Here is a 23187-nt window from a genome sequence, read left to right as displayed (position 1 = left end):
GCTTCCAAGTGACATTCCCACCAAGAGTGTGGGAGGGTTCCCTTTTCTCCATATCCTCACCAACACTTTTTATTTCTTGTCTTTTGCATAGTAGCCATTCTGACTGGTATGAGGTGATACCTCATTGTAGTTTTGATTTGCATTTCCCTGATGATTAGTGCTGCTGAGCATCTTTTCATGTGTCTGTCAGCCACATTTTCTTCAGAAAAATGTCTATTCAGGTCCTCTGACCATTTTTTAATTGGATTGTTTGGTTTTTGGAGTAGAATTGCATGAGTTATTTTATATATTTTGGTATTAACACCTTAGTGGATATATCATTTGTAAATATATTCTCCCATGTGGTAGGTTGCTTTTTGGCTTTGTTAAGGGTTTCCTTTGTTGTACAGAAGCTTTTTACCTTGATGTAGGCCCACTTTGTTTATTTTTGCTTTTGTTTCCCTTTCCTGGGGAGATGTAGTCAGAAAAAAATTTCTCATGCTGACGTTCATGAGATTCTTGCCTGTATTTTCTTCTAAGAGTTTTATGGTTTCATGTTTTACATGTAGGTCTTTAATCCATTCAGAGTTTGCTTTTGTGTATGGTAAGACAGTCATCTAGTTTCATTCTCTTACATGTAACTGTCCAATTTCCACCCCCTAAAAAAAAACCTTTTAAAACCATTCATCCTAATACTCAAAACCCTCCACAACATAACCCAAACCAAACTTTGAAGGCCATTGTTCACTCTCTCCTTCACATGTCTTATATTTGTTAGAGTAGATGTCATTGGCTCTTCTTTGTGCCTTTACTTATGCCATTCCCTTTCCCTGCACTGTGATGAGCCACACAGCATTTCTCCAACTACCCTGGACTCTCTGCCACTGCACATCTACTCTATCTTGTAATAGAATCATTTTGTTGTTTGCCTTATTTACCCTCTGAGACAGCTCTTTGAAAGCATAAACTCTCTTGCTAATTTTTACATTAAGAGCTTAATACAGTTATCTTGCACATAGTAGGTAGCTGATAAATTATTTTTAATTAGATTTTCCTTTTAATTTCAAAATATTTGATTTGAGTGTATGTTCTGAAAAAATATAATTTTTTTCTTTCAGCACTGTATGTCTTATGCCTAGCAGAGTGCCCAGAATTCCCCAAGGTGATCAATAAATGGTAGTTTAATACATTAGTCTTATACAAGGTTCAAAAGTGTAAATTATAGTCTGTATAACAATCTTTAATATTATAAAGTAGTGCAATAAACTTATCACACCTTAAAGACCATATCATTAATTAATTATTGTTAAGTAAAACATGCAATATGAAAAATTTTATGAATATTGTCTTATACATAAAGGAGCACAGATAAATAGGTAACTGAGATTTTTGGCACTGTCATTCAATTCCTATATTCATTTAGAGATTATTTTCCAGATCACTAATTTGTGACAATAGTGAATTCATTAGTTCCTAGAACATAACTAGAGGGTTTTTATTTTAAAGGCAAATAAAAACTACAATTGTCATTCTGTTTCACAGAGGACAGGACCGATTCTCCAGTAACAGCACAAGTAGCCCTGAGTTTTCTAACTTGGAACTCAGTGATCTAAGAGAGCCTCTGATTTTGCTCTCTCAAAATCAACAATTTTACACTACCAGCAAGGCTGGGTGTTACGGACTGATTTGTATTGCCCTCCCACCCCCAAATTCATATGTTGAAGCTCTAGCCCCCAGTATGGCTGTATTTGGAGATGGGGCCTTTACAGAGGTAATTAAGGTTAAATGAGGTCATAAGGTTGGGGCTCCAATCCACACAAACTGGTGGCCTTATAAGAAGAGGAAAAGATAGATCTCTCGGCCTCTGTCTGTGTCATTATAAGAGTCATCTGGGTGTCTGGGCATGAAGAAAGAGAGAAGTAATAATGAGAGGTCCCCATTTGCCCTTGATGCAGGGCCCTTCAACAGACAGAAGCTTAAATCCAAAATGCTTGCAACGTCCGACAATGTTCTTATCTTCTTTGAAGCTCAATCTTTTTATCCATAAAATGAGAACAATCATAATTTCCTTAGATGATCATTTTTAAGACTATGTGTGTAAAGCAGTTGACATAAAACAGCAGATCAGCTCACAACTGCTATTAAGTTCTTGCCATGTGCTGTGTTAGACTCTGGGACTACATATAAATATTTCTTCTCTTTTCTTTTATTCCTCTCAGTGTTAGGACAACTACATGATGTGTGCATTCTTTTGACTGACATCTTATAAATTAGGGTATTAGTGACTAGTATACTACTAGATACATAGGAAGAGCTTAATAAAAGCTGAACTGAATTAAATTAATTCAGAAAACTATAGGAAATTTCTAGGAGACTTTGGAAATAAAGTTTTCTTCCCCAGATACTACTTCTTACCTTCGTCCATCGAAACTGCTGGGTACAGACAAATGATTGAAGCAGAAAGAGAGAAGTGGATGAGAGATAGTCTATGCTATAGTTTCTTAGATTAATTTACTTACAATAAGAAAAGCAAAGTGCCAAAAATTATAGTACTTAATATTCTGGGTTTATTCCCTAGAAATTCTATGGAAATTGAATAACAAAATGATAAAAATTTGAATATCCTATAGAAACTAATATGTTTATGAACCTTGTTGGAAATGAGGATCACTTGCTTCTGGCAAATCCTATTCCCTTGCATCTCTGTAAATTCCATAACAGTTGCATTCTACTCATTTCTGTATTAATGCACTTAATTCAGTATATTTTAGAACTCAAACTGTGACAGGAAGGAAAGAAAAAAAGGAAGAGAAAAAGGAAGGAAGGGAAGAAGGGAGAGAAAAAAAGAGGAATGACAACTGTTAAGTGCATCTTCAGTAAATAATTTTTGAACAACCATCTGCAAATATTTCAATAACTTTTGATTGATAAAATTGCTGGTTCTTCATGACTCAGTAACCTGCTCCTGAGATGTTTTTTCCCTGTGGTAACATTTTAGCAGAGCAGAAGATAATAAGTAATAATACTTATTGCAGTATCATCTAAAACAGTTAAAAAGGAAATAAATGGCCTAATAGTTGAGAAAATGCTCCATCAGAAACAACCCTGGGGGAAGTGACCCTTTAAGTCAGTGGCTCCAATCCTGGAGTTCCTAGACTTACAAATTTGTGTTGATAAGAAGAGGGGCTGCAGCCTATTTCCAAGAGGGACTTTTCCAAAAGTCTAAAGTACTTGGCTACATAAACAAAAATAAACCAGTGGCTATCAGAAACTGATTAGAAGTTTCATTAACATCTCCATATGCCTTTGAGAAATAAACAAGGAAAATGAATTAAAGAAGTACTTCAACCTAGTTTGGCAAACAAACTTTTTCAATATATAGGGGAAATAACTAAAATGTCACTATGAAGATCACATCAAGAAAAACGTTTCTGAAAAAAAGTTAAGTTTAAAAAAGATAAGAAGACATGTTATTGCAGCTGTTACTGTAACCATGTAAAATATGTATCCATAACTGGAAAGTAGTATGAAAATAATACTAGTGTGAAAGAATTTTTATGAGTGTCTTCTTTTTTCAAAAATATCTCTGTAAGAAGACAAGTAGTGATTCTACAACATTTTGCTATGCTGATGGACAGTGACTGTAAAGGGGTTTGTGGGGGGGGACCTGGTATAGGGGAGAGCCTAGTAAACATAATATTCTTCATGTAATTGTAGATTAAAGATAACAAAAAAAAAAAAGAAAGAAAAGGGAGATTACTCCCTGATAGGATAAAACTAACTGTAAATCAACAATTAATGCATGCTCTAAATATCCTTAATTTTGATCATTTAAAGGGTGTCAGATGATCAGCTATGGAAGTACATTTTTCTGATAATATTCCTTTCTCTTAAAAAAAAAAAAGCAGTTCCTGTGGGGTGATCTCTAATAAGTTCTTCACAATGATATAAATGGCATATCAAAGGGTGGGCAAAGGGTTTGTTTGTGTTTATACAGAGGATCAAAGCCTAATTTGGCTACCCAGAAAACGAATTAAGATACGATATGAAGAAGAACTTCCAACATCAACATCCTCTGGAAGAGTCATTCCAGAAGATGATCATCAAAAAACTTCAACAAAGATCCTGGTGCTGTTGCAGTTGTAGCTGCATTCATCCCACCGGTTCCTGGACTTGCCATTGGAATGAAGAAGGAGATATCTAAGCTGGCCTGTGCATACGTAAAACAACAAATTTGACTGGATCTATACTGTTGGAACTCAACCAAGAATTAGGAGAAGTGCAAGTTGCAGCACTCCAAAATCTTGCAACTACAGACTATCTACTGTTAAAAGAACATATGGGATGTGAACAGTTCCCAGGAATGTGTTGTTTTAATTTGTCTGATTTTTCTCAAACTATTCAAATTCAGTTAGACAATATCCATCATATCATTGATAAGTTTCTACAAATGCCTAGGGTGCCTAACTGGTTTTCTTGGTTTCACTGGAGATGGCTGGTAATTGTAGGTCTGCTTTTGTTATGTAGCAGTATTCCTATTATGTTAATGTGTGTATGCAATTTAATTAGTAGTTTAAAACCTATACATGCTTATGTTACTCTACAAGAAGATATGTCAAAGAAATAATCAATCTTCCCATGTTTTCTTTCGTCTGCTACTTCTATAGCTTTTCTTCTTCCTTCCTAATTATAACCCTTAAGTGGAATTCGTGCCTCATAACGAAATTGCCGAGTATCATAATTCTTCCAAGTGGTAAAGACACCTCAAGACAAATGCTGGGCATAAAAGCCACATGGCATAAATCTGCAAAGAAGTAAAAAGCTAACCCTTTCAAACAATATTGCTTCTCTCTCACTTACCAACTTTACATTTCCCTGTATGGCCCCAGAAGATGACTGGTTAGCCAGAGACAGGTAAGATTCCTCAAGGGAGGAACAACCTAAGAGAGGCACAGTCGCAGGGGGGCCATCAGGTGAGAAATTGGGGATCAACAGAGGTGAGGCTTAGAACCTCACCCCCCATTTTGAGAGAAATCTTCTGCATCCGTGGATGTTTTGTTGCCCTTGTCTAGCTTGGATTAATACTTAGGTCTATAGGCACACACCTGATCATCTGCATTTGCCCTCTTACAGCACTAAACTATGTTTTCTACCTTTATCTTGCATCTACCTACCACTTCAGCATTTTATTAAACATAATAATAATAATAAGGGAGAAATGTGGGATTCACATATAAATCAAGTATAAAATCAAACAAATATTCATATTTGACCTGATTGTTTATAGTTCATAATGCGTGATCAAAATCGAAAGTTTCTGTGATGACTGCCCTTGCACTGTTCACCATGTAAGAACTTATTCACTATGTAAGAATTTGTTCACCATGTAAGAACTTGTTTGTTATGCTTCAGAAGATTGGAGACTGTTGAGAATTAGACTTGGGGTTGATTAATGATTGTGCATTGAGTCCCCTATACAGAATTTTATTGTTGTTAACACCCATTTGATCAATAAATATGAGAGATGCCCTCTCAAAAAAAAAAAAATCTCTGTAGTTGTCATCATATCTTTTCAAGAGAAAGAGTAAAATTTTTTTTAGCTTAGAGAAGTGAGAATAAAGTGGCTGAGGATATGCCATGGGCAAATCTGTGACACTGGTCCTGCTGTCTACTTGAACGCCCTTCTAGTTTCCTTGCCTTGCCCCTCTCAGTCCTCCTGGTGCCCCATCCCTTCCTTAGCTCCTTTCCAGGGGTCTGCCCAGGGCCATTTCTGAAGCCTTGCATAGCAGGTTCTGGGGGGCTCTGCCAAGCAACAAACCGCTTTATTAAGGCAGTAACTAGTGTACAAACATTTGCCACCAGGGACCCTTTTCTCAGCCATCCTCCCATTGCTATTTGAATAACACAGTCTAGCAAACAAACTACATTCATTAAGTAACAATTCCATCATATCATTGATAAGTTTTTACAAATGCCTATGTTTATTCATCAAAGCCACACACAGATGTTAATTGGGCTTCTGAACGGTGTGAAATTTAATCCCCCTAACTAGAACCCAAATGAAGGCCTGTGTGCAGCCATGTGGCCTAGCTGGCCGGTGCATGTATAATGCACATGCTAGCTGTTGGGATCTTGGAGCAGCGAGTGCCGAGGAGGCCACCAACACAAGAACATTTGCCTTTTCATAAACTGAAATCTCGTCTCAGTCCAAAGGAATGACTATTTATGGTAGGATGCAGACAGCTGCCAGGAGGTTATCCGGGGCAGTGGGGACATTTAAAGATCCTCTCCTGAAGAGAAGCCAGCCCTAGGAGAGAGGGAGCAGGCTTCCCCGGAGCAGGAATCAGCACACTCACAGATGGTTGATCTGAGGCGGCTGTGAGGCTGGTGTGGCTGAGTCCGCCAGAACTCCCGTTGCTTTCTATGCAGAAAGAACATACCGTGAGGAAAAAAAAGTCAATGCAGATCAACCCAGGTGAAATAAATCTGAGACCGTATTCCCTAGAATGTTGCTGCCTCTACCCAAGTGAAAAGGGAGATATATCTTCTCCAAACACATTGTCAAATACATTCTCCAAGTACACAGCTTTTTCATCATTTTTTCCTGCCACACAGGATTTTTTTCAGAGCAACACTGACTTACAGTGAAAATCTGATGTGAGTTTTCTACAGAGCTTTCTACAGAGCGAGTGACCCATAGTGCCCTCCCCGCCTCTCTGACACTTTAGCCTACTTGAGCTGGCTTCAGAATGTTTAGAGCATGTTCTGGCTCCCTCTCAGGCTGCTGATGCTCCTTACAGTCCCTTTAGAGTCTCACGAATTTCAGTTCCTTCTACTGTCCTTGATTTGTGCACTAATCCACTAAGCCTGTCAGCTGTATGTGTTCCTTGCAAGACACTCACCTGAGCCTCCTCCCCAGCTTCCTGCCCTGAGACCAGAGGAACTAATCTCATCAGGCCCTTATCCCTCTTGTGACAGCCCCCAGAGCTGTCACCCCTTATCCTCTGCATATTAATCCCCAAAGGCTCCATCCACTACTTACCTGTTCCTGAGGCCTTTTCACATACCCTCTGGAACTCCAAGTAAATCTTCAGGAAAATCTCTCAGGCGTCAGCCTCTACTTGGAGCCCTCCACGTTGTGTAACTAAAACCCAGGTCACCGTGAAGTCACTGCTCCCCTGCACCTTTCAAGCAGTGGCTATTTGCTCCCCCATTCCCTGCGGTGTGCTGCTGGAAAGCCAGCCCTGGGGGAAGGGGAGCCCTGGGAGCGACGGCTCTATGTCGATGCTCTCATTGTAGCTGAGCTCAAGCTGCCACCCTGACCTCACCGAGGATGTGCAGGAGGAGCGGCCAATGCACCTGTCAGCTGGCGCCAGTCTGCCACTGCACACAGACTTCACTCCACTGGCCGGGAGGAAGTGCAGTCTTGGTCCCTGCTTCTCATGGCCTCTCCAGACCGTTCTCCCTCTTCCTTAGAAGCCCCCGACTTTGAACATCATCCACCCACTCTTCCAGTAGCCAACCCCAGATTACTCCTGCTCACTCTTGTGCTCTCAACACTGTTCTGTTGTAATTTTTGATGATTCTATTAGGCGTATAAATGCTCCTTCTAATACCCTGGCCTCTCGGTTCCTTCATTCTTCTCTCTTCTAATGACCTTCCCTTTGTTCTGCCTCAGTCACCGCCTCCCACTGTCACACCCTAGGACCTTTTCAGCACCAATAACAGCAATCTCAGTTTACAGCATTTCTTCTTCTACCAACACCTCCTATCTTCCCAACCCCAATGATCTGAACCTATAATCCACTGATCTTACTTCTTTTCTGCTAGCCCTTACTCCCTCATTTCTCTCCACAACAGCTTAAATGCCATGGCCCATTATTACAATCACCCTCTTGGCCCTTTCCTGACTCACCGTTAAGTCCAATTCTGTCTAATCTGGACCTGCTCCCTAGGAAGCTGACCAGAATCACTTTAAATTTATGACCTTTTACCTTTAGTGAGCCCTTAACACTGATCATACTATATTACCTGATCCATGTGCTCTCCTGTTCTCATAGCAACTTTTCAACCCTTCTCTCTCCTTCCAGATACTTCCTTACCTACCCTTGCTCTCAGCTTATGACATTGCTTCCTATTTCACTGAGAAAATAAGAGCAGCTGGACAGAACTTCCACAAGCTCATATTCTATCTCCTGCCCACATACTCTGACTTCTCTGCTGTTACAATTACTGTTTATGATCCTATATGAGGCCAAAGCTTCTACCTGTACACTAGATCATCTCCTTCTGCCTGCTCAAAGACACAACAATTATCTTCTCTTCTCTTTTTGATAATAGCAATTATGTTCTCTTTTTCTTATATCATAAAAATCTTCTCTCTCAGTGGATTATTCCCACTAGCATTATTTACCCCACCTAAGAAAGTTCTCTCATACCACTCCACTATCTCCTCTGCCTATTTTTTCATTGCTCTGCTTTATACTAAAATATCACAGAGTTTCTGGGCTCAGTATCATCCATTTCTTCAAATCCTACTCTACTAGGATTTGGGCCCCACCCCTCCACTGAAATTGCTTTTGTCAAGATCACCAATGACCACATATTCCAATGGTTAATGCTCAGTCCTCTCTGTGGCACCTCAACTGACATATTTGATCAAGACACTATACTGTCTTGATCTTCATCCTGCCTCATTGGTCAGCCTTCTCTATTTCTTTCACTATTTCCTTTTCTGATTCTTGTTCTTTTAACATTGGCTGAGCCTTAGACCTCTTCCTATCTTCTTTCTATCTTTATTCACTCCCTTGAACCTCAGTAACACAAAGGTGAGGGTGGTGGGTTGAGGTTCAGTAACTGAGGTTTTAACTCAACCTTGAAAGATGAATAGAGGAAGTTAGAACTACCTTTTTAAGTTTAACCTAGTTTCTCAAGTGCTTCTCTCTTTTCTAGCTGATATGATTGTTCTGGTTCTCCTGGCATTTTAAGACACTTAGGGTATATGGACAAGTTGACATTTGGATTTATAAATTAGTGTGTGTACTTTCCATCTGCTTGTCTCTTTTTCTCTCACCTTAACTGCAATAACAGAAGCCTGAGAAAACATTTTATTTCCTGATGGCTTAGTCCTCAGACTAGGAATGATAACTTTTCTTACCTCTTCAGAAGGTGGTTAGAGGGGATTAGGCCAGCACAAGCCCCGAGATCTGAGATTTTCCGTGCCTGCCACCAGAGGGCATCGTTCTGGTCCACAATCTGCAGGATGTCCCCCTTCTGGAAAGGCAACCCAGCTTCCATGCAGGGGATGGCAGGATCCTCCTGCGGCCAGTACTCAGTCATGGCACGAACGTACACCTGACAGCAGACACAAAATGGCACCATTAGACGAACCCTTGCCCACGGGCTGTCAAGACAAAACCATTTCTCCCACCACTCCACCACTGCTGTTCCGATCTTTCCTCTCCATCCTCACTGAGAAGAACTTGCCTCTTGAACTGAAGCTGAACTATGAAAAATGTGACTTTGGGAATAGAATCTCTTAGCTCTGAGAAGTTTTTGCTCAAATGTTCACCGTTTGTGATGTTACTTTTCAACTTCTTAGCACCCCATCTCCTTTTATTGTATTCATTAAACTCACTTGCCTCCCCGTCCTCCACAATGAAAAATACACAACGAGGTATTGAACATTTGTTCAACATATTATAAAGGATAGTAGTGCAATACAAAGCATTTAGTCATTGTTTTTGTTATTGAGGATGTACAATGTGTAAGCATGAAGGCTCAGTAAATTCTTACCATCTTCTGGCTATTAACAGGAGGGTCAGAAACTGGAACCACTTTGAACATGATCGTGCCACGAGACATGGCCTAGAAAATGTCAAAGGGGGAAGAATGACAAGTTGCAGAGTTCACTGGGTTACTGGGGTCAGCAGATGGAGCGACAGTTCAATGAGTCCAGATCTAACGGTGACATTCCCTACAGGGACTTTTACAGGAGTTCAACAGCTAAACATCACCACGCAAGGATGGAAGTTAGGAAGCCATTTAGCTCTGCTTCTGCCTTGCTGTGATGCTCCAGAGTCACTGGTCTGCTAAAACCCATGCCGAGCCCTACCCTCTCCCAGGGACCCTCCATCTCCCTGCCAGCAGGACCATCCGACCCAGCACGGTCTTCTCATGGGCCCTGGAGAAGCAGATGAGCTCTTGGTCTTACTCTCTCTCCTCACATCTCAGTCAGTAATTATTTCCTGAACATTGTTTCTGCACAAGGCAGCCCAGGTGGATGGGGAACAAGAGCATCTCCCAAGTCTTCTGGGGGGACTGCCAAGCTTCCAAGCTATTGGTGGGAATGGGAGGCCCTCAGACATTTGGAGGAGACAGAAAACCTCTTAGCCTGGTAGAGAGGTAAGAATCCCCCAGTCACATACTCTGTGACAGGCGTTGGAGAGCCAGAGATTAAAAGGAGTGATAACTTTTGTTCTCACTCAGAAATTTTACAGTCCTACTATCCTGCCAACTCTACAGCTGGCTCCAAAAGGGCTGAGGTGGCACCATTCTGTCTTTGATACTTTTAAGCTTCCTTTGTAGTATCTTGTACACTGCATAGAATCTAGCCTGTGGTTTGGAGCAGTGGTTTACAAAATATTAGGTGCATGGTATACACCTTACAATACCACCCCTCTTCTCAGTCGCTGAGGCACATCTATGAAAATATAGAATTCCCCTAAGCACCCAGTTTGAGAACCACTGTCTATTTACTATATAGTAATTGACCTCAGGTCCACACTCGGGGTAGGCAGATAAAGGCAGCTAGGCTGGGGCATGCAGCAATGGACTGTGACTCAGGCAATGGTTTGAAGGGTGAGAATGGGGGACCAAAAGAGACCAAAGGCTTGCATTATCAGCTCATAAATCCCAGTTCCAACCACCAAGGACAGTGGCAGGGTAAGGATGCCCCTTCCTACATGCTGCCTTCTCATGACTTCTTGCCTGCCCCAAAGCTGCCTCAAGAAGATGTTAAATGGATTTCAGCTGTAGGATGCTAGGGGAGCAAGTGATGGTTTACTCAAGTTTAGACTCTTCTCCAAAGTCTCCCTCAGCCCACCGCAGGCTCAGGTTCCAATGGCACAACCCAGGTGATGAGGGACCTGGGCTGGGGAAGCTGGCAGTGTCCCTGAGGCCGGAGGAGCAGCTTGGGGAGGGAAGTCTCTTAGCAGCCAGATCTTCTGGGGGCAGGGGTAGGGGGATAAGCTGCAAAGAAACAAAGTCTGGGAGGCTGGAGAGAGGAAGCTGCCAAGAGGGACCAAACAGGCCTCACACGGCAGGGCCCAGCGCATGGCTGGTGGGCCCAAGCCAGCATGGCGCTGCACCAAGCCGTGACGAAGGCAAGCAGACGTTACCAGGATATGGATCACTTGCTCGGGGTCCAGTCCCTTGACTGAAACTCCATTCACTTCCACCAGTTTGTCTCCAGCATATAACAACCCTAGGCAAACAGGAACACAAAACAAAGCAGGGCACAAAGAAATTGGCAAAAAATAAAGGTAGCTATTCCCAAACTATTTAACAAACTTGCTAACCCAAGTGTGCTATAATATTTTTTAATTTATTGTGAAATAATAATAATTATTGTTATTACAAAGCAAACCAGTTATTCCAATTTATACCACCACCAGAGTCTGTGAGATTTATATTTTTCCACCTCCTCATTGGGTATTAACTGATGGTGATATTTTTATTTTTGCTAATCGGATCTTGTAAAATGGAACTGGAACACTAGTAACAAGATAACACTAAAAATAGAGATGCAAGGGTCATGAGTAAATGGTAAATGAAAAGGGAAGTGGGGGTATTCCTCAAAAGAGAAAATGTGGAGAAACTTGGGGTTAAGATTAAACCTTGAGAAATAGGAGGCAAAATGTGGAGCTGTCAGAGAGGAGACAAGAAGCAGGATGATGTTGTGGAGCAGAAACCAAAGGTGATGAAAATTTCAAGAAAGTCATGGTCAAGAACATCAAATATGCTAGAGCAGTAAAAGTAAAAAGGCCAAAGGAAAGGCTAGTGGGCTTTGCAAGTAGGAAACCCCTGGGTAATTCCTCTAAGAAGGCTGGGGTATGAGCCCTGGGCCAGGTTCCCAGATCTGTGGGGAGTGAGGACAGGAGGCAGCAGGACAGAACCGCTCATTTCAGAAGCACAGCAGTGAAAGAAGGGAATTGGGTTTACTGGTAGAATGGGCAAGCAAACGGCTTCAAGATGGGGAAGAGCTATATCCTTTTGAGAGGAATGACCAAGCAAAGAGTGAGAGCTGGGAATACAGAGTCAAGCAGACCTGGACTTGAATCCTGACTCAAATGGTGTAGCCTTGAGCAAGGTGGTTATTTAACCTCTTTGAGCCTCAGTTTTCTCCTCCACAGAATGGCACAATAATACTTAGCCTGTTAGGGTTGCTACAGGAATGTAAACTGAAAGAACATTAATATGGTGCCCAGGACAAAAGGGACTCCATGAAGGAGGGGAACAGGATTTCTGTGGAACATTCCTTCCTTCTTAATAACCAAGTAATGGAACTTATTAAAGTCCAACCTTAAGAGAGAAATGCTGCCCTAGAAAAAAGATTAAACAATCAAGGGTTTCCCATTTTTCTGGTCACACTTGTATCCTGCTGCTCTAGCTTACCACTCCTCTCAGCCAGCCCGCCATGGATGATTCTGGCCACCAAGATGTCCCCTGTCATCTCATGGCGCTTGATGGTTGCTCCCTGGGGAGAGAATACAATGGATTCCTTCTTTCATCCAGCATGACCATTTTTCTGGTGGCTTCCCTCAGTGTAGCTCTGGTCTTTCAGATGAGGGTATTCATATCAACCAGGGCCATACCACACCACCAAAAAGCAAAGGCCATTCAGCCTTGGCCTACCAAGGTCTCTATCCAACCGTATAGAAAGAAGAATATTTAGATGTTTCCAAAGATAAGGGAAGCTCCCACAGTTACAATTTAATCAAAGGGACTATTCTTAGAAAATTAAATTAATGCTTTACTTAGTTTCTCATTAAGAGAGGAAAACCAGGCAAGTACATTGGAACTGAGTGAAATATATGTACATGTCAGAGAGTCAGATAATAAAGTAAAATAAAATAAAATGTCTCATTTTTCACAGCTCTTTCAAAAAAGAAAAACCCTAGCCAGAAATCTCTCCTAGTGAAAATGTTACAACATGTAATGTGTATGAAACCGCAGGGGAAAATTGTAAAGATATAATTTGGCCATTATTATCACGGAATCCCCTAGCATTTTCTGAATGCCTCAAATTATACCTGTGACCACAGACACAAAATAGCCCGAATAACTACTAGAGATAACTTAGTTCACAATTACCCTTGGTCTAATTCTAAATGAAAAGATAAAGTGATTTCCTTACCAGGGGCTGTTGGTTTTTCACCAAACAAACAATCCTCATTGCTTCCTCATTCTCAGGGATATTGTCTGGCAGTGGGGGGAGAAGGGGTTCAAAATCTTTCTGAGCCACAGTGTCTTGGGCACTGAGCAAGGCCTGGGGACAGAAAAGGGAAAGATGAACAAATATCACACATAAGACACAGCCTTCTAGAAGATGGAGGCTCAATTCTATGCAAGACACAAAACAACCACCCCCAGCAGGTACACACCAGGCATAGTTCTCAGCATTTTATACAGATTAACTCAATCTTCACGATAACTCTATGGAGCAGGTACACATATTGTTCCCACTTTACAGATAAAGAAATGAAGCACAGAGAGGTCAAGCAATATGTAATACATTTTTGCATTTCTGCTAAAATGTTTTCTGTCACCTTCTCATTTCCTGGAAACCCATGTAATCCATGGTGCTCCTATAAGCTTGAACTATAAAACAACCGCTTGTAATATTTTCCATAATTAAGGCAGAATGGGGAGCAGTAATCAAAACAACTTGCTGGTGGCTCCCAAGGGCCCATATGGAACAGAATGAGAAAAAATAGTTCCCTGATTTAGGGTAAGATCAAAGAGTTCCTCTAATGGCCCACTGTGCTAAGTCATTTCATGGGTGGAGAAGCAGTCATTCTATTGTCCTGCCTGGGGTTGGTGGTCAGAACTTCACTGGAACTCAGAAAAAATTCCCTCAGGTTACTTATGCACTAAAATGTTTGACTCATAAATTCCATTGTTCCAAATGCAGATATTCTCTTAAAGTTCTATTTGGTTGATGAATTGATCTCAAACTCTATAAGTACTATGAAATGACTCCCTGTTCTGCAATCAAATCTTCTTCATAGTCCTCCTTATAGAGGTAATCATTGTTATAGTGTATTTTCCAAATAGTTTCATACACTTTATCCAAAACCTAAAATATTTCCAAGTTGGGAAGGAAGTATGCTACCCTGCTTGTCTCCCAGAATTTTACAGGGACGAGGCTTTGCAAGAGGGAATCAAAGACAACATGGAAAGTTCTGGATGCCTCTTCATAAATATGGCAGGCTTGGCTCCATGACTGACAACACTGAGCTGGTCATATTCAAGCCCAACCTTTAAGTACAGTCTGCTGGTCGCCCATGAACAGTAATAGACCATCTATCAGAAAGCACATTTTATTTCACGTTTTTTTCTTCTTCCCAGCTTTGTCTATGTGCCAGATGGGCATATCTTGTCTGTTTTAGCTAGCACTTGCCTTAAAGTGTGGAGCCTGGAGGATTTGTCTCAGTTCTTGGATCTCAGGAGAATTCGGTATTTCACGTAATGTCTCCACTACCTGGTTGGTGAAAAAGCATACATGGTGAAATTTTTAAAAAATCTTCATCACCTAGTTAACCTCATCTAGGCTTGATAACAGATATACTGACTAATATGATACTAATCTAAGAAACACTGTTATTAACTTTGTATGGTGATAGCTGGTAGCTAGAAATATCATGTATATAAATGTTGAATCACTGTGTTGTACACCTGAAACTAATGTAATACTGTGTGTCAACTACCCTTCAATACAAAAATAAAAATAAAAAATAAAAAAAAGAAACACTGTTATTGAAGCCTTCTTTTTCATCTTTTGAAGTCAGAGCCTAGAATCTTTCCTCATTCATTAAACTTTACTATAGCAGGTAGTATCTGAGATTTGGAGTAGATCCAAACCCCAGCACCCCAGTCCTGATGTTTTACAGGCTTGGTGAAAGAATGCACATAATTTTGTAACATCATATGTGCCAAAGCAACTTCCCTCTAGTGGCTGTAAAACAGCTGTGTGCTGACGGAGTGCTTTAGGACAGGTGAAAGCATCTGGCTTCTCTGGGTACAGCCTCACATACCTGGAGAATGCACATAGCTTAATCCTATGGGATGCTCCATTCCTCAACTGGAAAATGGGAATAATAATTTATATTTTAGGCTTAATATTTGATTAGCAATTTTAATGTTTGTTGCAATTTAAAAAGTGCTAAACAGAATAAAATCTCTTCCCCAAGCTGTGTGGTTTAGGTGTAGACATATTTTCTGACAGGACATAGACCTTTCAAGAATTTAATCAGCCATGTGAGTCTTCAGTGGTTGAGCATCATTACCTATAGTCAAATGAAAACCAGCAGTTTACTTAAGCTTTACCTCCATGCACTAGGATTATAACTGAATAAGATATCCTGTGTGGGCATCCCTGTGGACAGCTGAGAACAATTTGAATTGTTGATTACTGGAATTGAAGGTGGCATTTTTTCTTCTTTTTATTCCCATTTCCTTTAATGTGGTTGGAACAATAAATAATAATACAGTGGATTACATTTATGTGTCCCCTCAACAAACACTTATTGAATATACTCTGTGCTAGGCTCTGGTTTGAGTGATGCAAGCAGAGCAGTGAACAGGCGGACAGAAATCCCCGTTCTCATGAAGCTGACATTCCAGTGAGGAGACACTGACAATACATAAAATATAAATAGAAGAAATAGTTTTATTTGCTGGCTTGATAACAGATATACTGACTAACATAGAAGAGTTAAGAAAAATAAACTTGACAGCTAGAGACCCCTTATTAAAGGCCAGCACACATGCTACTCAACTGTTTGTGCCATTGCACAGCATGTTTCTTCCCTTGTGGAGCTTTAAATCCCAAAGGGAAGGTAGATAAGGAGTGCTACAAGGGGGCTGCCATTTTAGATAGGGTGATCAGGGAAAGCCCCAGTGAGAAAGTGACATTTGAGTGGAGACCAGGAGATGAAGAAGCAAATCATGTGAATATACAGGCAGGAGCATTACGGATGTAAGAAAAAGCAAGTGCAAAGGGCCTGGGGCAGGAGCATGTCTGATTCAGACAACCATAAGTGGTTAATCTGGCTGAGGGTACGAAGGGGAAACAGGAGTGTAAAGTCAAAGAGGTCATGGGACTATATTATGTTTGGCAAAGAACTTTGATGTTTATCCTGAGATGGAAATCATTGGGAGGATCTGAACACAGAGTGACATGATTTGACTCACCTTTCAAGAGGATCTCTTTAGCTGCGGGGTTGGGGAAAGACTGCAGGGAGCTAGGGGAGGGCAGCAAAGGCAGAAGCAGCAGGCCAGGCAGGAGGCTATATTGCAGCTACCTACGTAAGAGGTGATGGTGGCTTCAGTTAGGTGCCATAGATTAGAGTAGGTAGATTTTTTTTGCTGCACCTCCTGTTAGGTGGTGAGTTCCTGGGTATATTTTGAAACCAGAGCTGACAGGATCTCCTGCCAGATTGGGTGTGAGGTATGGGAGAAAGAAAGTCAAAGATGACCCCACAGATTTGGGCCTGGGTACTGCAAGGACACAGATGCCATTATTGGGAGAGGAGTGGTTTGCGGTGGGAAAGATCAGGAGCTCAGTTGGGACATGTTAAGTTTAAGGGGCCCATTAAGTACCTATCTAAGTAAGATGGGAAGAAGGCAGTTAGATATGGGAGTCTGGAGTTCAGGGAAGGAGTCCAGCTAGAGATATAAATTTGGGGATCATTACTATAGCAACAGTATCCCGTTTACACAGGGTGAATTGAGTCCAAGATTAAGGGGAGAAAGAGAGAAATGGATACATGCTGAAAATGTTATTGTTTTGTTTGTTCTAATTTGGGGAGATAGCAGGCCACTTTTCTTCCTTCTATTAAAGATCATTTAGAAATACTTATTAGATGCATAATCACCCATCAAGCTTTTCCATTAGAGCTGTTAATTCACTGAAATTAGCACAAAGAGTAAAACAGCATCACGTTAAAACTCTAGTATTCTGTGGATTAGAAACCACCTTACCTCACAGGATAACGCCTGTGCATGCATTGTGGCAGGAACGAATTTCTTCTCTTTAAATTCCTGGAGACAATCATAAACCTGCAGAAAGGCAACAGTGGAGAATGCCATATTGATAACACGACTACTAACATTTGGGATTTAAAGCTCTGCAAGGGAAGAAACAGCCTGGGCAACAGCACAAACAGCTGAGTAGCATGTGTGCTGGCCTTTAATAAGGGGTCTCTAGCTGTCAGACAGAAATGAACTCAAGTTTGGCAGCTCCAGGGCTTCACAGGCTTAATTACTGGCTACTACTGGAAAATGATCTTCCTCAACCAGTATCATTGATAAAAGGAAATTTAGATTTTACTCTTGTTAAACTAAGTAAGAGTGAGGTTTCCAGGGATCTGGTCTCAAGACTATAAGAACCTGTGTGCTGGGCAGCTGCACAGGGCGTGGACTATGTAGCTCAGGGTTCACCAAAGGATCTGAACAAGAGGCCTGGCACACTAGATACGCTTTTATACTCTGCTCTTATTTTTTGTTTCCTTTCCCCTCCTTAATTCCCCAGTAAAAGTTCATTAAAAAAATTCCAATGTTGTCTCTGCTGACCCTCAGGAATTTTTTTTCCATACGAGGATGTAGGGTTGAGCTGAGTACACCAAGGCCTTCTTAGTTCTGCATTGCAGCCCTTGATCTTATTTTAGGAACCTAGCTCCTCTTACAGCTGGTGAAATGTGGCCGAGGAGGAAGCTCAGACCAGCCTCCCTCCATCAGGATCTGGGATGATGAGGCTTCTCTGCTCCACCTCAGGGCCAGGGCTCCAGTTTACCTGGAAGTGATTAGGCTGATGGATTGATGCAGGGAGTGCAGAGCACAAACAGCCTGTTGGTGGTGAGGAGAGCAACACCTTTAATGACAAAAACTGTTTTAGCTTATCTCAGGGGGAAAACATGCCTGATAGAGATCACCTGTTTTTTTCTCCCCAGCTTTGTGGAGCTATACTTGACATGGAACACTGTGTACATTTAAGGTATACAACGTGCTGAGCTGACACATGTATACATTGCAAACTGATTACCACAGAAAGGTTAGTAACACCTCTATTACCTCACATAATTACCATTTTGTGTGCCTGTGGCAACAACATTTAAGATTTATTCTCTTTGCGACTTTTAAGTATGTACCATTGTTAACTATAGTCATCATGCTGTACATTAGATCCCCAGAACTTATTCATCTTATAACTGAAGATTGTACTTTTTGAACAACATCTCTCAATTTTCTTCATTCCCCAGCCCCTGGCAACCACCATTCTACTCTCTGTTTCTAGGTGCTCTGCTTTTTTAGATTCCACATATAAGTGGCAATACACAGTGTTTGCCTTTCTCTGTCTGCCTGATTTCATGTAGCATAATGCCCTCCAGGTCCATCCATGTCATCACAAAAGGGAGGATTTCTATCTTTTTTAGGGCTGAATAATATCACATTGCATATCCCACATTTAGGTATATACCTGAAGGAAATGAAATCACTCTCTCAAAGAAATAACTGCACTTCCATGTTCACTTCACAACAGCCCACATGTGGAAACAATCTAAGTGTCCAACAATGGATGAATGGATATAGAAACCAAGTGTTTTAAAACAAGTGCTGTGAGGAGTACATGTTTGTTCATCCTACAGATGTTGCTACTTTTCTATTATTTTAAGAATTAGAACATTAGTATGCATCATAGGGCTGACCTCATTTCCCACTTATGAGAAGGGAACACCCACATCTTAACAAAAACAGCTTCAAGAGAATCTTCATTAATAATTACATCTGAACAAAATTATAATCAAGTAGTAGTTGCTATTGAATATTGCATGAAATTTTAGTCAAATTTTTAAAAAGAAGAAATTTTCAGAGTAAGAAAAATTTAAGATACCTAAACAACTGTGGATATCTCATTTCCTGATTTTGGAAACGAAGAATAATCTTTTAAAAGCATTTGTATTTGTTCTGAGTTAGCCTCAAGAACAAGGGGTTGTAGACAGCTACTAAGGGTGCTAATGATGACGATTTGTGGTGGCTGCTTTGTGATTTCAGGGGCCTCTGGGGGAAAAGAAGCTATGCATGAAAAAAGAAAGGAGCTGCCATATATGTTTCCACTTAATTCCTTCCCAGGCTAGGAGGTTTGTGTAGCCCTTCTCTGAGAATTGCTGTGATATTGTGATTTATAATAAGAAATATATTCTTGGTCTTCATACCTGATTCTGGCACAGAGCTCCTAAAACTCTTGGAATTGCCTAAATGATGAAAATGGCAAAGGCGTCTTTTGTTACGCTAATGAGGTGACACCTAAGGATGAGGGCTTGTTGCCAGGAAACAACTATATGATTAGACTGTTGGACCTTCTAGTCCCACCATTCCTGGGAGGGGAATGGGGCTGGAGGTTGAATCAGTTACCAGTGGCCAATGATTTAATTAGTCATGCCTATGTTTTGAAGCTTCTCCATAAATAAAAGGCTAGGGTTTGGAGAGCTTCTGGGTTAGTGAGTACCTGGAGACCTCAGGTGGGAAGGGAAGCTCTGTGCCCCTTCCCACATGCCTTGCCCTATGTAGCTCTTTCATCTGCTGTTCCTGAGAAATATATATCCTTTTATAACAAATTGATAATCTAGTGAGCAAAATGTTCCTCTGACTTCTGTGAGCCATTCTAGCAAATTAACCGAACCCAAGGAGGAAGTTGTGGGAATTCTTGATTTACAGCCAGTTGGTAAGAAGTACAGGTAACAACCTGGCCTTTGCAACTGGCAACATAAGTAGGGGGCAGGGAGTAATCTTAGAGGACTGAACCCCTAGGTTGTGGAATCAGACACTGTCTCCTGGTAGATAGTATCAGAATTGAGTTGAATTGGAGGACTGCCAGCTGGTGTCTCGAGAATTGTTGTTGCTGTGGAGACCCCCACTGCTTTGGAAACTGAGTCTCAGAATACCCGAAATATTGTCTTCTAAGATGTTTTTCCAGTTTGAGACTTCCTGCAACTGGCCAGTGACAGTGGTGGGTAAGAAGTGCCCTGCTCCACAGGGAAGCAAAGGCTCCCAGGTGATGCAGTGCCCACCTTCAACAGTGCCTGCAGCCACGGGGAATGGAGAAGATCATAGAGGAGACGCACTCCATTCACATCTCGGCTGTAGAACAGGTTCAGCTCTTGCAGCACAAGCTTCACGATCTGGGAAAGACCTAGTGAAGGGAGAGGGCAGAGGTGGGGTGGTGGCAGGTCAGGGTGGAAAGAAAAACAGGTGTAAATTTGAATGAATGCAGGCAGCTGAGATGTGCCTTAGAGGCTTCTGAGCAGTGAGAGGACACTGGGTTTAAGGCTAAAAGCTATGGCTTCAAGCCCTGTTCTATCACTTACTGTGTGAACTTCAGCAAGTTCTGAAACCCAGTTTCCTTGTAGTGAATGAGAAGAATGAGAAGATGCTCGCTTTCCCATAGGGCTGTTACTAGCATTAGATTGAACAAGAGACCATAGTTTACAGATGTCAGAGTTCATAAGAGTAGTATTGCTTCCCCTCCCCATTCTTGCCATACCCAGTCTTTGGTTTATTCCAAATAAAGCTGTTTTCTCAACCCTCCTTCCCTAATTCACACAGAGTCCTATGTCTTCACTTTTTCTGAAAATTCTTATTGAAAGTGTTATTGAAAACTTTAGCTCCCAAAAGGTTTTTAATACAAATCTTCAGGACTCCACCGATTAAAGAGACTGAACATATTTTAGTGAATGCTTGATCTTTTCACAAGTGTTTTTCATAGAAATTCCATTTGTGGCAGTGGCATTTTGAATGTAAACAGTTGTTAAGTTCTACATTTAAATAAGGCATTGTGGGATAGGAAAAAAAGAGGATCTGAATCCACTATGTCAATTTCTTTCATTCCTGCCTTGCTTGCTTAGACTTAACACAAACGGATGTAGTAGGAGACTAAAGTGTGTGACAAGTTCCTCATAGGAATCACAATGAGTCCACCCGAATTTCCGCCCCTAAATTTGATCACGTAGTTAGAGTGATATTATAAGGTCTTTCTGGTCTAGAAAAGGCATACTGGCATACACACCATTCTCCGGATTGGTTGCTGAAGAAAGCTTCATGTCCTTGTCAGGTGCATCTGCTCCTTTGTCTGACTGTAGCATTCTTCCTGCCCAAGCTTTCAGACAGAATTCAGAACTGGAAACAGATCAGTAAGCCGCACACACAGCTCAGTCCCGCTGGAGCCACAGCTCTTAGCGCACTGAAATACAGTTTCAACAGCATTTGTTGAGCAAGTCAGGTACTGTGCTCCACACCAAATAAAACACTCTCACCTTGTGGCACTGCATCTCTACATTAACCATCACCAGCTATGTGAAGAGGAAACTAATTCATGAAACACTCCTTTACTCCCCTAGTTTTAACAAGTGACAAATAATACCAATTATTTTCAAATTATTTTCCACATCTCTGCCTATTTGATTTTACCATCAGAGCTCAGAAGCACCTCACTGGCCCAAGTCCACTCAGGTGCCTCACTCCCTCTGAACCTGAACTTCTGCATGGCACTGCTCACAACTGCCGAAGTTATGAGTTGCTGCTGAGGTATACTCTTAGAGTTGATTTTCTATATTGCTTTAGGTAGATTTAGCTTCAAGAAAGAGAAACCCAAAATAACAGTGGCTTAACAGGGTGGAAGTTTACATCTTCTGTAGGGGAGGAAGAAGTTTTCTTCTACCATTGTAGGTTATTTTGGCTGATATATTAATTAAATCACCGTAAGACAGAAAAACAGGAGAAAAATTTAATAATGTACATACAGGAGCCTTGTAAGAATATGAGACTCACAGGCAGTCAGGCAGTTGAAGCTTATATGCTATCCTGAGCTAAGAACCGGGTGAGGATCTGAGACTTCAAAGGGGAAGAGGACAACTTACAGGAAGATGAGCAAATATTTGGGAAACGGATGTTTGCCCTGCAGTACAGGGACACAGGGAGGAATCCGATCGCCAGGCCCTGCAGCGCTTCCTCCCAGCTTACCACATTTAACTCATATTCTTTGTAGTTATCTGGTGATAGTTCTCTTCCTAGATCAGGCTCTCCATTTCTTTGAGGCAATTGTGGGAGGGGTAGCAGCTCTTCTCGAGTCTTGGGGGCTAGACTGACTTCACCTCAAAGTAAATCACATGCCAAAGTGGCACTTTTTGGGTGGACTCATTCTGAACCCCTTCATTGCTCATGTAAAACTCCAGAGACAGAGACAATCCAGGGCTAGTAGGGCAGCCTTCCTCCAAGAAGTCCTCAGAGAACAGGCTCCTTCCAGCTCACGGCTCTACCGCCCTGGGTGTGGGGTGTTTCTCATCCTCCTGCCCCAAGGTGGTGGCTGGAGCTCCAGCCGTTACTTGTACATTCCAGACAGCAGGATGAGGATTAAGAAAGTAAGGACAAAGGAAACATGTTCACTGCTCTTTAAGAAAGTTTCACAAAAGTTGTCCTACACAATGAGAAATCAGTTTATCCTCTGTATAGCTTCCAATCGTCCCACTGGACTTTCAAGTTGCTGAAAAAAAAAATCCTTATAACTATGAGCCTAAAACTCAACTTTTCTTTATATATAAACACAAAGTATTTTTGTAGTTTTAACACACATCACATTTTCTGGAATTGAGGAATTTAGTTTGTCTTACTTGGACTTTATGAAGTTGTTCACTATTTCAGAAAATCATGTCATCAGTGGTAACGCTGCTCAGAATTTAGGACATCATTACAACACACCACTACCTGTGTCTGTGTCTGTGTGCAGACCTGCTGCATCCCTGGTGGGCTGTTCTTTTATAGGCATAGGCGTGTTATTTCATTGTATGTTTCAGTACATTAATAGTCCATATTTACATACTGAAATATGGTGCCTTATCAGCTACATTTAATTTCTTCTTATTACTAGGGCAC

At 41.3% G+C, this 23187-nt stretch overlaps 1 protein-coding gene across 1 annotated transcript in view; it reads right to left on the bottom strand.

Annotated features, from left to right (window-relative positions):
- MPP4 (MAGUK p55 scaffold protein 4) overlaps positions 1–21434 on the bottom strand; it is a 36908-nt gene extending 15474 nt beyond the window's left edge. Inside the window, exons 1-11 of the mRNA XM_036927912.2 lie at positions 21326–21434; positions 20331–20452; positions 17245–17322; positions 14663–14743; positions 13397–13528; positions 12655–12736; positions 11379–11464; positions 9775–9846; positions 9137–9333; positions 6336–6400; positions 2395–2412 (exon numbers count right to left, since the gene is read on the bottom strand). Of these exons, the coding sequence (XP_036783807.2) occupies positions 2395–2412; positions 6336–6400; positions 9137–9333; positions 9775–9846; positions 11379–11464; positions 12655–12736; positions 13397–13528; positions 14663–14743; positions 17245–17322; positions 20331–20452; positions 21326–21401 (1009 nt within the window). The 5' untranslated portion in view covers positions 21402–21434. The remainder of the gene's footprint in view (positions 1–2394; positions 2413–6335; positions 6401–9136; positions 9334–9774; positions 9847–11378; positions 11465–12654; positions 12737–13396; positions 13529–14662; positions 14744–17244; positions 17323–20330; positions 20453–21325) is intronic.
- Between the last annotated feature and the right edge of the window lie 1753 nt (positions 21435–23187).

The sequence above is a fragment of the Manis pentadactyla genome, chromosome 6 (genome assembly GCF_030020395.1).
Source record: "Manis pentadactyla isolate mManPen7 chromosome 6, mManPen7.hap1, whole genome shotgun sequence".
Taxonomy (NCBI): domain Eukaryota; kingdom Metazoa; phylum Chordata; class Mammalia; order Pholidota; family Manidae; genus Manis; species Manis pentadactyla.
This window is presented reverse-complemented; position numbering and strand designations above follow the sequence as displayed.